General features: G+C 35.1%; 1 protein-coding gene across 4 annotated transcripts; it reads left to right on the forward strand.

Moving 5' to 3' along the window:
* Window positions 1-970: 970 nt before the first annotated feature.
* Window positions 971-8,788, forward strand: LOC107992071 (50S ribosomal protein L22, chloroplastic-like). Of its 4 annotated transcripts, none has more exons than XM_017047719.2 (8): window positions 971-1,218; window positions 1,496-1,662; window positions 5,934-6,016; window positions 6,184-6,351; window positions 6,967-7,077; window positions 7,758-7,824; window positions 7,903-8,203; window positions 8,492-8,788. In XM_017047719.2, the coding sequence occupies exons 2-7, from the start codon at window positions 1,545-1,547 to the stop codon at window positions 8,169-8,171; spliced, it is 816 nt and encodes a 271-aa protein (XP_016903208.1). In that variant the 5' UTR covers window positions 971-1,218; window positions 1,496-1,544; the 3' UTR covers window positions 8,172-8,203; window positions 8,492-8,788. The 4 variants fall into 4 exon arrangements, with proteins under 4 accessions (XP_016903208.1, XP_016903212.1, XP_016903217.1 ...); XM_017047723.2 differs by having other exon boundaries at window positions 972-1,218; window positions 8,497-8,788; XM_017047728.2 differs by having other exon boundaries at window positions 975-1,218; window positions 8,361-8,788.
* Window positions 8,789-15,694: the final 6,906 nt, after the last annotated feature.

The following is a 15,694-nucleotide window of genomic DNA, read 5'->3' on the forward strand; positions in this document are numbered from 1 at the left end:
AACAACTTAGGATATTAGTTTATTGGATTTAGGTTATTAAGACAAAACTAATAATATAATCAATAACACTTATTGAAATTACAATAATAAAACACTTTATTAATGACGGTCAATTGATTATATTTACTATCTACGAGTTTTAGGACATAAAATCCAACATGTAGGAGGTTATCGCTAATTACAAATAGGCAATAATTATATTTGTATTTCTAAAAAATGACTTAGAATAAAATATGTACAGTTTGTTAACAAATTATTTCGAAATTGGACAACTGTGTTTACTAATTTAATAATATTACATATAGAAATAAAATTTTGCAATAAGAGGGGTTCGACGCTTTCGTAAAAGAATATACAATAATAATTTCTTTCCTACATCTACAATGTGAATTTTTAAAAAATTATTACATAAAAAAAGTATATTCATAACCAAAATCATAACCCTTCCCCTAAACATATCTTATCATAAATTCCCCATAAACCTACCCACATAACCTTTCCCCCAAACACATCTTATCATAAAATCCCCATAACCCTTCCTCCAAGCACATCATATTCATAACACTATCATAACCCTTCTCACATAACACCTATTATCATAAAACTACATTTCTAAGCTCTTCCCCCAAACAAGAATTATGATAAAACTAGGTTTATCATAATACTAACTCTTCTATAACCCAACCCTTCCCCCAACCCTAATATTTATCACTTATATAATTTAAAATTTGATTATATTTTATAATTGTTTTGATTTATTATATTATATTTGAAAATGTCTATATTATTATAATTTTCAAATACTAAAAAAATAAAATATATTTAAAACTAAAGGTAAAAATGTCGAAATAACCTTGAGTTTAGTTGTTGCTAAAAGAAAACGGTAAAATTTAGAGGTATCTTAAAAAAAATTACTAAAATTGGACCCTTTAAAAGGATGAGCGGAAATGGATGCAAAGAATAGACTAAATGATATTTAAAAAAATAAAAAATAAAAAATTCATTTTAAACCTAATGTAAACAGTTCTATGTGGTCGCTCCTTCCCTCGGCTTCTCTCCCTCTTCCGGCTGATCTCCCTCCCTCAACCTCCCCGTGTCCGCCGCCCCCCGCCGTCAACCCTTCATCCACCCACACTCTTAAGACGACGCCCCCTCAGTCTCCCTCTAGTAGTTCCTTCTGATTTGAAAATTTTCCAAATTCAAGTTTCCTAGCGGAGGGTTAGTTTTTTCTGTTGCAATGTGGAGTGAGCTGCTGCAGTTTTGATTATGTGTTGAATTTTTTCTTTTTTCCGTTGAGTTCTTAAATTTGACGGAGTCTTGAACTGAGAGGTGAATGGTGTGATAGGAGTCGAAAGCGTGGATTTTGTTGTAATAGGAAGTGAAGTGATGGGGTCCTCTTATCTGTAGTTCCTTATATTGGATTTTTAAGTTATCTATTAGGGAATTGACTATGTTCACCAATTGATGATCATTTTTCTTTTCTTTTGGTTTTCAGGACTTCATTTCTTTGGTGATTTTTCATTCGAACTAGCAATTTCGTTGTCATGGTTAGTTGGCAGAGATGTTTACGGTCCATCCTTGGCCATTTGCAAAACAAAGTGGAATTGAGTTACAATGCAGCTTCCAACTCTAGTTATCGTTTGCAATCCTCTCTTTCGAATGGTCAGTTGTATTTTCTTTCGATCGAACGTATGAATCACACAACACTTTCCGCTAGCCCATTCAACCTCTAGTTTTCATCTAAGTTTTTATTTATTTATTTATTTATTTATTTAAATTATTATTATTATTTTTATTTTAAATATCTACTAGTGTTTGTGGTTTTTGTATGAGGTGCATGCTTGGATTAGTTAGTCTCATGCTTTTTACTCTTGCACTAACTACTAAATCAGTTTAATTCCTAAATTTTTTAATTTCCTTCAACTAAACTTTTACCTGAAATCCTAGAGGCTAGTTGGAATTATTTTGAGATACAACTTGATGCTTTTTGGAACTAACTGTTTTTTTTTTTTTGGTTTTATTCTTGAAGTTGCGATTGAGCCCTTTTTAGAATACTTTTTGTTATACCTCCCAAAATCATGAAGGTATGGATATTGTTTTGATGAAGTATGGAATGACCTTCTCTTTCAATCTACTTCAAAGTTGTTCTTAAAAGTTCTAAGTGGAGAAAAATAACTGGCATTGATTAGCTGAAGCATAGAGCAAGTAACTTTCAAGCTAAGCTTCCCAATAAACTTGAAGAGTTGCAACACTTGGAACTTTAAAAGTCATAATGAATCTAGAAATTTAGATTCATTTACATCTTTAATGAATTATGTACTTATTTAATGTTATGTGTTTTCCTTAATTATAGTAGTTGAAAGGGCATAAAATTAAATGTTGCATCCTTTCATTTAACATTTTAAATTAATATAAATAGGGTTGCAGTTTCCACATTTTGGGAAGAGAATATCAATATTGAAAAGCTTGTGCTTATTTGGTGTTATCTTTTCAAATCTTGCTTTAAATTTGATGTTAAAAATCAATTCATTGGATCAGTCTTGATCAAGCTAATTCTGGAGTGAGTTGTCTTAGGATCTAAGAGCGACCATTATAGATTTTAGGTTTGATCTAAGTTAGCATTCTTTGTGAGTTTTTGTAAGGATCCTAGAAGACCTCTAGCTTTGCATCTAACAAACATAGTGGGCGCTTATCACGACCCTTTATTGATTCAGTCCTTGGTCAATCGCCCCTCTCTTCTCCTACCCTTGCCTCTGACCAACTTCTCATCCCCGTTCATTATGGTCCAACATATGCAAGAAGATACTTGGCCATTGGTTTCAAAGCTTTCTCCATAGAGGATGAAGCTAGTAATGGGAATCATGCCCGCATCATAGGTGATAGGACTCAAGAAGCATGCAATCTTCCCCCATCATCTCCACCATTGCTGGATGCTGCGGAGGTCTCACAGACATTGCTAAGAAACCTCTTTGAGTGCATTTAAGGCCAATGGTAACCCACTCAATTTCCTTCCAATTGACTTAAATATCCTATCTCTTCTCTCTAGCCATCTTATAAGCTAAAGGTTTCAGTTTGAATTGGAAAACACTTTAGATTAACTTTGAAGAAGTAGCATCCTTTAGTGGGCCCTTTCTGCTGTATTCTTTTTTCGGAATGTGGAGGGAGACATGGATCACATGCTTTAAAGTTGTGAATTTGTGGTGTATTTGTAGAATGTCTTTTCCTAGGAGTTCTATTTAGAGCAATATTAGAGACTCAATTTATGATTCCTTCCCCATTCATCTTTTAGGGAGAACAGTCGTTTTTTATGGGTTGAGGGGGTATGTGCTCTGTTATGGGATCCTTGGGGGAGAGAAATAACTGAGCTTTTAGAGTGGGGGACTATATTGATGTTTGGTCCTTGGTGAGTTTTCATAGTTTTCTTTGGGCCTTGATTTTGAAGATTTTTTGTAACCACTCTACACACAATATTTACCTAGTTGGAATCTCTTTCTATAGTAGGGATTTTGGAGAATGACTGTTTATGCAAAGTTTGGCTCCAAGGCTTTTAAGCACCTGGCATTGCTTCTCTCCATAACAGTCGAGGCCCAGGGAAGAACATTATGAAACAAGCAACAGTCCTTAATCCATGATATTGTACTATCCAAAGTTGAGAATGGGGCTACTACAATATTTTGGCGTGATCAGTGACTTCAAGGAAGCTTTTTGTTTAATGGCTTCCTCTTGCTCTCCAACAGAAAGATGGGTTCTGCCGAAGATTTATGGAGGGTTGATTTGGCTTTTTGGGATCTAGGTCTTGTTTGAAATTTGAGTTACTAAGAAGTTTCTGAATAGGTTGAGTTGAGCCTTTTATTATCCAAACTCTGATTAGCCAATAAGGATGACATGTGGGTGTGTCCTCTTGGAAAATATGGGATCGTTTCCATGAAAGCATTACTACGAAGTTGTGATCATTCCTCAATGTGCGATTATTCTCTTCTATTCAATAAAGCTATTTGGTATAATATCTTTCATGTTATTTCAATGAAATGTTTACTTTTAGTTGTGCATGGAGGTCATTGTGCATAATGTTTACCTGAAAAAGATAGAATTCTAATTTATTTTTTGGGAGCTATATCACAGGGAAATAAACAAATATGATAGGCTTTCAAATCATCTCCTTTATACAATTCTTTCCCCAAATCAATGCATCCTTTAGAAACATGATTCTGAGTCATAGAGTCACATTTTCATAACTTGTCCTTTTTGTTCACAGTTTTTGGAAGGATATGTTGGTGACACTCGGTTGGTGGTCCTTCTAAATGATCCTTCCATTCTTTAAAATTGTCTTCTCTCGGACATCCTTTTAGAGACAAGAATGAGATCCTACGGAAGAATTTGTTTTGTTCTTTTTTCTTGTACTTTTCTGTAGTTAGTATGGTTAGAAAGAATTTAAAGGATTTTTTGAACCAAGGAAAGGGCCTATGTGAACTTTTTTGACAATATTCTTTTTTTCCTTTATCTTGCTCTAATTGTAAATTGAATTATCCTAGCTTTGCCTCTCTTTTGTCCCATTGAAGAAGTTGAATGAAACTTCTTGGGATTCTGTTTTTTTCTTCGTCTGTTTTCATTTATCTTAATTTAATTTAAATTTCATACATCTTTGAAATTATTTCTTATATAGAAAAACTTCTGGTTCAAATGTTGGTTTTAGCAAATATGAGTTTTTGGGCATTCATTTGGACATGTCCTCCATGGACTATACTGCCTCTTTCGTTGGCTGCAAATTTGGTGTTTGGCGTAACTCTTACCCGTGCCTTCCCCTTGGTGGCAAACGGTGCTCACTCACCTTTCCAGAGCCTATTGTTGAGAAAGTTGAGAGTAAGCTCAGAAATTGAGAGCATGCCTTTATATCAAAAGGTGGAGTCTAACTGACTAACTCTTTCCGAAGCCACCCTGTCTCCAAAATCGCCCTGAAGATTGAAAAGCTCGTGAGAAAGTTTGTGGGGAGGTCCCATATGACTGGTGGCTCTCACTTCGTCCAATGGAAGAAGGGTCAAAAGCCTGCATCCCGTGGTGGCTCGGTATTGATTATTGATAACATCTAGCCAAATGGATTTGGTGATACATGGAGAATGCAAGGTTATTGAAGCTAAATATGGCCTTTCAAAAGCAGGCTGAAGTAGTCATCCATAGCTTTATGATGAAAGTATGATTAAGTTAATTTAGATAAATTCCTAGGTTTCTTTTCTGCAGCTTCAGTTGGTCCTTGGCAGTCCCTTCAAGTTTGGCTGATGTTAATAAGTACATCTTCTTGCGGTACCCTTTAAGAGAGGAGATGCTTGAAAGCTGTGGCTTGAAAGGAATAACAACACTTTCAAATGCTCTGAACAATCTTTTGGTGCTTCAAATTCTGTCATCTTTATGGCTCTTTACTGTGTAAAGGATCACATCCTTTCTCAATGTCTGTTGATACTTTTAGGCTTTATTTTTTTTTTTATTTATTTATTTTTTTTTTGTAAATCCATTTTTGTGCTTTTGGGACTCTTCTCCTGTTCTATAATTAGTTTGTTTGTCAGACAAATCATTTCCTCTCAAAGGGAAAAAGAAAAGAAAAATGAAAAGTGAAAAGGGAGGAGAGATCTTATACGGTTGTTATGGTGGGAATGCAATAAAAGAAGTTTTAAAGATGAAGTTGATGATTTAGACAGGTGCTAGAGTAAAAAAAAAGGTATGGTTATTATACCATCATGGAATATTTGAGAACTCTTCCTTCTCTTACCACTTTACTAGATTGGTTGCTATCCTAGTAACTCCTCTTTCTAAGAGGACTCCCTTAAATGTTTATCCTATTAGTTAGTAACTACAGAAATGGCTTGCATCTGACTAAAATCAGTAGAACCACAACAGAATCTTAAATTGAAGTTGCTGAGTTGCACCAATTTCTTATGCAGGGGAATTGCCTTATTTACAGAGACTTCTGAAGCCATCCTCAGCGGGCATTGCACAACCTGATTTTCGGTGTCTCCAACAGATGGTATACATGGCAACCATACCATCCCCTGAATTTCTATGAAAATAATTTTTGTTTAAAGAACTCTTTTATGAAAACAAATCTTCGGAGTATGTGTCTTTATTTTACAAATCACTTGAATTCTATTTTCTGAAAATGTCTTTGCGTATTTTACTTCCTTCCTTTTATAGGGAATTTCCAGTTCAAGGATGCTATTGGCAGATAAACCTGAGGAAGCAGTCTCATCTCCTCTGACATCTGCTTTGGCTTTAAGCAGCGGAAAAGATGGAGATAAAACAGACCAAAAAGTAGTCTGTAAACGTTCCAAAGTCCAAGCTGTATTAAAGGGAATCAAACAGGTGAAGTCTTTGGACTTATTCTCGTCACTTGCACCCCCAAAAACTTGAGTAAAAGCGGTGAAAGTCATTAAAGTGGAACTTGTTATTGAAAATTGAGGCTTTGTAATTATAGAATTTGATTAAATCTGAAGTTTTTATGTTTTTTAAGTCATAATTATCAAAATGCTAATTGGATTCTATAAAATCTCTTGGCCTCATTTCTCTGGGGCTAGTGTTAGAAATAATGGGCTTAAGTCATTTTGAAAGCCTATGAGTAGTTAAGATTTACTTTGCCCTAATTTTTCATTCTTTTAATTAGGTTCGTGTTGTCTATTAATTTCTCTCCTTTATATCTAGAAAATAATAAGACTTTCAGCAATGTGGTTTTTTTCCCTGTACTAAGGTTTCCACGTAAATTTGTGTGTTCTTTGTCTCTACTTTTAATAAGTTGTTTATTGAAAGTTTTTTGGGTTGGAGATTGAGATTGTAATTGAAATATCCTCGTTTTCTTGTCAAGTTTTGTAATGCATTTTATATAACTGAAAGATGGCTTCCACGAAAAAGGTGGACTCATTTTGGTTTATCTTTTATTTGAAAAGAATTAATGGGACTGTTGCATTTGAATTTTTCTTCCAGAGTCCCAAAAAGGTCAACTTGGTTGCTGCTCTAGTTCGAGGCATGCGTGTTGAAGATGCACTGATGCAGTTACAATTAACTGTGAAGCGAGCTTCAAAAACTGTTTATCAGGTGAAACATTATCTCAGGGTGCTTGATGTACACCTCGTCACTGTGATTGAATAATTCTTTGAGCTCACTATTTGGGGGAAACTTAAGCTGAGAAATAAACATACAATTACTTGAGTTTAGTCAACCAGTTTAGCTTCTGGTATAGGCAATTTTGATATATAAAAATGATCAAGTAGCAGGAGGATGCATTGTTTAGGCACTGGATGAGGCTGAGAATTTTTGTTTCGTTGTTCTTGCAAAAAATGATCATTTGACAATACAAAGTATGGTTTATGGTTCTAGAGCTAGAGACTATTTGGTTTTTAAAAATTAGACATCGACTTTGCAAGGTAATGTGAATTCCTTCCATGTCATAAGTTGTACGAAAGAAGCACGAGCACTTTAGTAGAAGTTGGGCAGTTTGATGTTGGGCACGTATTATACACTTATTGGTGCAAAAAATATGTGATGCATGGAACACTACTTCAGTTGAGTAAAAAACACATATACGACAGTAGTAATAATTGGGTTAAAAAGGTATATTTTAGTAAAGGGGTTTTTGTCATGTTGTGTCAGATTTTTAAAATATTGCGCATCACTTTGTCCGTATATGTGGTTCTTCAAATTGTCTTTTGAAAGATTCTTTCGGTATTGCTAAGATTTTCTTACGATGTTAAAATTTGTGTCGTGACATTGTGTAGGTCATTCATTCAGCCAAAGCAAACGCAACCCACAACCATGGAATGGATGCAGATCGACTCCTTGTTGGTAAATGAAGCAAGTAAAGATAAACCATACGTTATATTACAAGTGTTTGTTTATCTGACTTCTTGTTATCTTGTACAGCTGAAGCATTTGTGGGTAAGGGATTGTTTCGGAAAAGATTATCATATCATGCTAAAGGAAGATGTGGAATCGAAGTTAAACCAGAATGCCGACTAACAGTTGTTCTTAGGGAGACAACACCTGAAGAAGAGGCAAAGATAGCAAAGCTTAAAGTAAGTAATTTCCGCAAGCTTACCAAGCGTGAAAACCGACTTGTACCTCATAAGCTTATTGAGACCACACCTATCTGGAACCGGAAGGGCAAAGCCAGAGCGACTACAGAATGTTGAAAGGCTTCGTAGTATGATAATAACTGCTTCCAGTTGAGTTTCCTAATCTCTTTCTGCTAATGGTTTACTTTCATGTCCTTTTGTTCTAGACGAGTTAGTTAGGCAGGAAAAGGGATTTTGATGTGGTAAAATGTCCTCCATTAAGAATAAAATGTTCTTTAATGACAATTTTTTATTCATTTCATCCAGCTTGTTTTTAAAGACTCCCTTGATCTCTTTTCTTCGTCCATTTCAATTATGAGATCTTCCAAGAAAGATTTGTATGTCATATCTAAGGAGCAAGTTGTATAACCTTCGTCATTCTCTTTGATGTTGGCTAGTTTAGAAGATGCTGCTTTGCCAGTTTGTTTGGAGGTGATTTTTGATTCGTCAATTAGCACCGAGTTGGTTTGTTTTGGCATCAGCTTCAAGTCTCCCTTTGCATTCAAGACTCTAAACCCTCTGAGTTGCAAGTTCTGGCCCTTTGTTGGCAATTCTCTCTCTTAGAAGTTGTTTATGCAACAATTTTCACTTTCATCATCTGTTGGAGGATCTTTGTGTTATGAGATATTTGAAGCGGTGTTCTCTGCTCAGATGATTTTGAAGTATTGATCTCTTGGCTGCTTTGCATTGATCAAGTTGCTCTCATAATTTCCTTATTGTTAGTTTGTTTTATTAGATTTTTATTTGTTAAATAAATAATTATTAAATAAAGTAATTACGAGTCTTCAGGGTACAAATCCCAATAGTTGAAACTGACGGTGAATCTTGAAAAACTTGCACTTTCATACAAAGCAAACACATTACGGATTAAGAAAAATAGTGAAAACATATAGACACGGCTGAGATTGTTTAACATGGACTACCTTAGAATCAATTTAGGTTTTATTTGGGATTTTTACAAAACTCAGGTATGTTCAAAATTATCTTGTAATTAAATCTTTCAGGTCATAGATTTAAATATCAATTTTGCAGATTTTCGATTCAAATATTGATTTGAATGTCAAAATCAAATCTAATTCCCCCTTTCAAATCTCATATCATCTTCCAATCATTTGTTATTATCTTTATTAGTAAAAGGAAAAAAACGTATTTCTTTTGTTATTCTCAGCAACATCAATTTCTTATATCTAACTTTATCCATAAACTATTAAATTATTAATATTTATCATTAGCTTAGTATAATTTATTTTCTATATTTTTCTTTTAGTCCTCCGTCAATATATTTTCTAGATTCGACACTGACTATATGTCGTTTGGGTTATATATTTGAACTTGATCCACTTTTATGTCTTTACATAAAGTTGAAGTGTACACTAAATAGCTTCAAGACTTTAGTTTATTGGATTCAAGATTATTGAATTTTATTTTCACTAATAAATCATCAATAATCATTTTATTGAATGAATATAGTTTTAACTACAAAGGGAAATTGTCAAAAATAGGTTAAAAAAATAAGTTTAAATGAATTTTGGGACAAGTTTTCAAAAGAAAGACTTTTAGGACAATTTGGGTGTGAATGGACAAAAATGCCCTTCTTTTCCTTTCCTTCTTCCACGTTTGCTTTCTCTTCTCTCCACGATCGATTCCTTCACTTTCGCGTATAGTTCCCTTTCCCTTCTCTTTTCTTTCGCGTAGAACACCTGAACCTACTCCGCCTATCGTCGCTTGGCCTTCGTTACTTGCCCTTCGTCGCTTGCCCTTCGTCGGTCGTTGTCCAGTGCATTTCGTCGCTCCTCTTCGAACCATTCAATCAACTTCGAGCGTTTTCTCTTATTTGAGTGAGTTTCATGTCTAACCGATTTTCAATTGATCTGCTGTAAGTAAATGTTTGGTTGGGGTATTTGGTGCTATTTTCATCCGTAATGGTCTGGTTTTTGAAATTGGACTTATTTGTCGTAAATTAGTTTAGTCAAAATTTGGTTTTAGGTTCTTAGAAAGTTCAATGGGTAGTGAAAAATGAATTGAACTAGAGGATGAGAATTTAGTTGGATCAAATAGAGGAGGAGTAAGCAATAGGAATAGAAGGAATGAAGGTTTTTTTTTATCTCGCACGTATTTTTTTTTATCTTGCACATATCTCGCACTAATCTTGCACGTTTCAAACTTTCACTATTTATTTCAAAATCAACTTGGTATACCTCCTAATCCATTTAGAGCTATTCTTTGCATGTTTAGTAACTCTCTTAGGCCCTCATGCTTTATCACGCACGTATTTCGCACGTATCTCGCACGTTCCAAACTTTCACTATTTATTTCAAAATCAACTTGGTACACCTCCTAATCCATTTAGAGCTATTCTTTGCATGTTTAGTAACTCTCTTAGGCCCTCATGCTTTATCTCGCACGTATCTCGCACGTATCTCGCACGTTCCAAACTTTCACTATTTATTTCAAAATCAACTTGGTACACCTCCTAATCCATTTAGAGCTATTATTTGCATGTTTAGTAACTCTCTTAGGCTCTCATGCTTTATCTCGCACGTATCTCGCACGTTCCAAACTTTCACTATTTATTTCAAAATCAACTTGGTACACCTCCTAGTCCATTTAGAGTTATTCTTTGCATGTTTAGTAACTCTCTTAGGCTCTCATGCTTTATCTCGCACGTATCTCGCACGTTCCAAACTTTCACTATTTATTTCAAAATCAAATTGGTACACCTTCTAATCCATTTAGAGCTATTCTTTGCATGTTTAGTAACTCTCTTAAGCCCGCACACATCTTGTAGTTATTTTTGTTCTTTCTTTACATCTTGCACGCATCTTGTAGGTTCTTAAGTTCAAATCAATTTTTGAAAATACAAAACAACTTAAGGTAGTTTAAGGATGACACATGTTCGGATTTTAGTGCGTCACGGTGGTGCATGGGATGAGGGACGAAGAAAATATGAAGGAGGAGTGTTAAAAGACATTGTTGTCCCTAAAGAAATAATGCACAAAGATTTACAGTATGAATTATATGACCTTGCAGAAGTTGACCCTACAAAGTTCGACATAAAGATAAGATGTATATATGAGATCAAATGGGAAAAGGAAGCTCCTCCATTTGAGTTAAGCAATGACCGTGATTTGAAGTTTTATATTCTTAGTGAAAATCCATTGGAGGTCCCCCTATACCTATCATTTGAGCCTACAAGCAACCGAAACATGAAAGTGTTAAACAAAGATTACAATTCAGTATCTGGGAGCAACCAAGTTCAAAATTTAAACCCTCATCCTCCAATTGGAATGGATACATTAGATGAGAATGAAGTTGATATTGGTGAAGTTCAGGTTGGCTTGTGTGATAACATGATAGGGACCAATTCGGCTATATGGGAATCATATGAGTCATATCATTCAAAAGATGATACTTTTACATGAGAGTCAGTTGAGATGTACAATGAATTGTTTGACATCCCAGAACAAAGAGATGATTCTACAAAAGATTGCAAAGAAAAAGGTAAAGTTGACTACAGCTCCTCTAGTCGGAAGTTGAAGACAAAAGGAAGTGGTTGGTCCGAAGAAAGCTCTACAAGTAAAGAGTTGGATGTAGGACAAATATTTTTTTGCAAGAGAGATTTGTCAATGAGATTAAGTGTGTTGGCAATGAAAAAAAAAATTCAGTTTGTAGTAAAAAAGTCTACAAAAGAGGTTCTTTTCGTTAGATGCATCGACAAGAAGTGTGGTTGGAGATTGCGAGCGGTTAGACTGAAGGATTCAAATATATTCAAGATTAAAAAGTATGTGAAAGTTCATTCATGTTCTATTGAGTTTTTGAATCGTGACCATAGGCAAGCAAAATCTTGGGTTGTTGGAGAATTAATAAAGTCTAAATTCAAGGGACCTGGTCGCATATACAAACCACGTGATATCATAGAAGACATGAGGCAAGACTATGACATAAATATGAGTTATGAGAAAGCATGGCGTGCCAGAGAAAATGCATATGAACGAGTGCGAGGGTTTCCTGAAGAGTCATATAATCTTTTGCGTAGATACGGTGAAGCACTCAAATTACAAATTAAGGTACAATATTTCACATGGAACTCGAAGATGATCGTTTCTTTAAATATCTTTTTATGGCTGTTGGTGCATGTGTTAGAGGATTCTTAAATTGCATTAGACCGGTCATAGTCATGGACGGAACATTTCTTAAGAACAAATATCGGGGTCAGTTGATAGTGGCCGTTTGCTTAGATGGTAACAATCAGATCTATCCTCTAGCCTTTGGAGTAGTTGAAAGAGAAACAGATGACTCAATACAGTGGTTCTTAGAAAAATTGAAAGGTGCAATAGGGGAGGTGCCTAATCTAGGCTTTGTGACAGATCGGAAAACATGCTTCTCCAAGGGTATTTCATCAGTTTTCCCCTCTGCATTCCACGGCTTTTGTGTCCAACATTTGAGTCAAAATTTGCATGATAAATATAAGAATGACACGGTTGCTACTTTGTTTTATAATGCATCGAGAACATATCGTGAATCAACGTTTGTAGAAGCGTGGAGACATCTTCTTGCATTTCCTAGTGGTTCAGGGAAATATTTAAATAATGTTGGAATAGCACGGTGGTCTCGTGTTCACTGCCCAGGAAGACGATATAACATGATGACAACAAATATAGCAGAGTGAATGAATTCTATACTTAAAGAACCTAGAGATTTGCCTATTGCTTCATTCCTTGAAAATGTTCGAGCTTTGCTACAACGTTGGTTTTGGGAGCGTCGAGAAGAAGACATTAAAGTGACGTCTACATCGACCAAATGGGCAGAGTTAGTTATTCAAAACAAACAAGAAGGAGCTTTGACAATGAAGGTCAACCCAATTGACTGTTACCAATTTCATGTCAAAGATTTAGATAAGGAGGAGGTCGTAAATCTTCAGACTAAAGAATGCACTTGCAAGGAGTTCAAGCTGAGCAACTACCATGCTCACATGCCATTGCTGCAGCACGGGATCGTAATATAAATGTTTATAGTTTATGTGCTAATTATTACACTAATGAATGTTTGTTGGCTGCATATGCGGAGGCCGTCTACCCAGTTGGGAATTAGTCAGATTGGAAGACAAGCGAAGACTACGTACATATGACTATTTTACCTCCAAAAGTAGTCAAAAGAGTTGGTCGACCGAAGAAAAAGAGAATTCCAAGTGTTGGTGAAGCTCCGAAATTGCATAAGTGTGGTCGGTGTAAACAAATAGGTCACAACAGATTAACGTGTACCAATCCAATTTCATATACCGACAAGTCGAGCATACAAGATTAGAAATTTCTCTGCCAATGTACTAATTATTACACTAATTAATGAATGTTTGTTAATGATGTGTTTTCTTAATGATTTGTCCCAACATTTTTACTTTCTGTGCTTCCAGATGGATGAAGAAGACGAAAATAACAATTGGCTTATTCATTTAGGAACACAAAAAACTGGTTTTAGGATCGTTTAAAAATAACTAAACGTTCGTTTAAAAATATCTAAATGATCGTTTAAAAATAACTAAACGATCGGTTAAAAACAACCAAACGATCGTTTGAAAACAACTAAACGATCGGTTAAACAAAACTAAAGTAAACGATCGTTTGATAACAACTAAACGATCGGTTGAACAAAACTAAACGATCGATTAAAAACAACCAAAACATCGTGTAAAAACAACCAAACGATCGTTTGAAAACAACTAAACGATCAGTTAAACAAAACTAAACGATCGGTCAAACAAAACTAAACGATCGTTTAAAACAACCAATCGATCGTTTGAAATTAACTAAATGATCGATTATAAACAACTAAACGATCGTTTAAAAAAACTAAACGATCTTTTAAAACAACGAAACACACCCGCGAATTGTTTACAACCGCGATTCAACATTTCAAAAAAAGTACGCGAATTTACAATATTGTCCCTTTGGTAAAAACAACCGATATATACGTTCCGCCTTCTTCGTTCGTTTTTCGTCACTTCGCCATACACAACCCCACTGATCACTCACCTTCGTTTTCTCTCAGTCCATTGTTCTCTCAGACCATTTTTGTCTTAGTCCATATTTTTCGTTAACGTCAAAAGGTATTTTCCCGAACGTTTCCTACTATAACGTTACACTTTTCCTTTCTTTATATTTCAAACGTTTCGACTTCTGTCTTGAAAAACTATTATTGTGTTCTTAAATTATTATTGTGAAGCGTTTAGATTTTCGGATTCGACTTCTGTCTTTAATATAGTTCTCCAGATTGTTAAATTTATTACTTTCCGATTAACTATATTTTTAGGATGGTTGTACCTAGCGACAAGTATTTCCCTGCCACTGTGTCATGCCAAGTGCACAAGATCGACAATCTTATTAAGGATAAACTGACCAAGGAACAGCTGCAAATGTTCGACAAAACAATTTTTCGTCCATTGCTGAATGTGAACATGGTCTTCAACGGTCAGTTGATCCATCATTTCTTACTGAGGCAGATACTTGAAGACGGTAACGCAGATGGAATTTGTTTCTCAGTTTTGGGGAAGAACGTCTGTTTTACTCAAAAGGAATTCAACATCATAACTGGATTATGGCCAACAAACAATCCATTGGAGAAAGATTGCGATAGCAAGCTCCTACAAAGTCTTTTATTCGGATCAGAAAATAAGAAACTAATAACATGCTTGGAAATTGAGGAAATTTTCAAGAATTTTGAGTTTACAAATGATGACGATGCTGTGAAGGTCGCCTTGGTTGTCTTTATAGAAACTGTGATGGTCGGGAAGGATAAGAAAACACAGTTTGACATGGATATTTTGGGTAGAGTTGATGATGAAGAAGCATTTAAAAGCTTCGATTGGTCAACTTTCTTCTACACTCGTCTGCTCAACAGTTTAAAGACAAGTCTCCAAGGAAAAAAAGAAGCATACGAGCTGAAGAAGACAACAAGTTCCAAAGCAGTATCATACTACAACATCAAAGGCTACGTGCTTGCTTTTCAGGTGATTTTTATTTGTTCATACACTTTAAGTAAATGCCAATTGAACATCAAAGTTTAACATATTTGTTTAAATGTTGTAGGTGTGGGCTTATGAAGTACTCTCAACTGCAAATGAGCATCTGGCCACAAGAAACAGTAAGGGATTAATCCCTATGATTTTGAGATGGAATTGTACGCAAGCTCCATCTTACAAAATGTTGCAGAAGAATATATTTGACAACAAAAATGTAAGTAAAACTTGTCGGCGATCGTTTAATACAATTACACGATCGTTTAATACAATTACATTGCAGACTGTTGTTCAACCTAAACTGAAGATGTCAACCCAAGAGAAGGCTTTCATGGAGAGTCGAATTCGAGGGGATGATAACATGCAAATGGAGGACGATGAATCCATTGGAGTAATGAACAACAAATCATTGGAGCAATCGGACTTATCTCCACAAAGAGAACAACTGTCACCACAAAGAGAACAAAGTCAAACAGTGGCTGACGAGTCTGAAATGCATCCAATCACCAAGAAGAAACATTTCAGATTAAAGAAGTTCAATGACAAAGAAGAACAAAGTCATTCAAAATCCTACAAGAAACTGAAGAAG

The sequence above is a fragment of the Cucumis melo genome, chromosome 12 (genome assembly GCF_025177605.1).
Source record: "Cucumis melo cultivar AY chromosome 12, USDA_Cmelo_AY_1.0, whole genome shotgun sequence".
In the NCBI taxonomy this organism is placed as follows: domain Eukaryota; kingdom Viridiplantae; phylum Streptophyta; class Magnoliopsida; order Cucurbitales; family Cucurbitaceae; genus Cucumis; species Cucumis melo.

Coding starts and splice junctions, on each gene's coding strand:
- LOC107992071 (XM_017047719.2), top strand. CDS start 1,545: ATGGTTAGTTGGCAGAGATGTTTACGGTCCATCCTTGGCCATTTGCAA. Junction 1,663..5,933: donor GCAATCCTCTCTTTCGAATG/GTCAGTTGTATT, acceptor TTTCTTATGCAG/GGGAATTGCCTTATTTACAG. Junction 6,017..6,183: donor TTCGGTGTCTCCAACAGATG/GTATACATGGCA, acceptor TTCCTTTTATAG/GGAATTTCCAGTTCAAGGAT.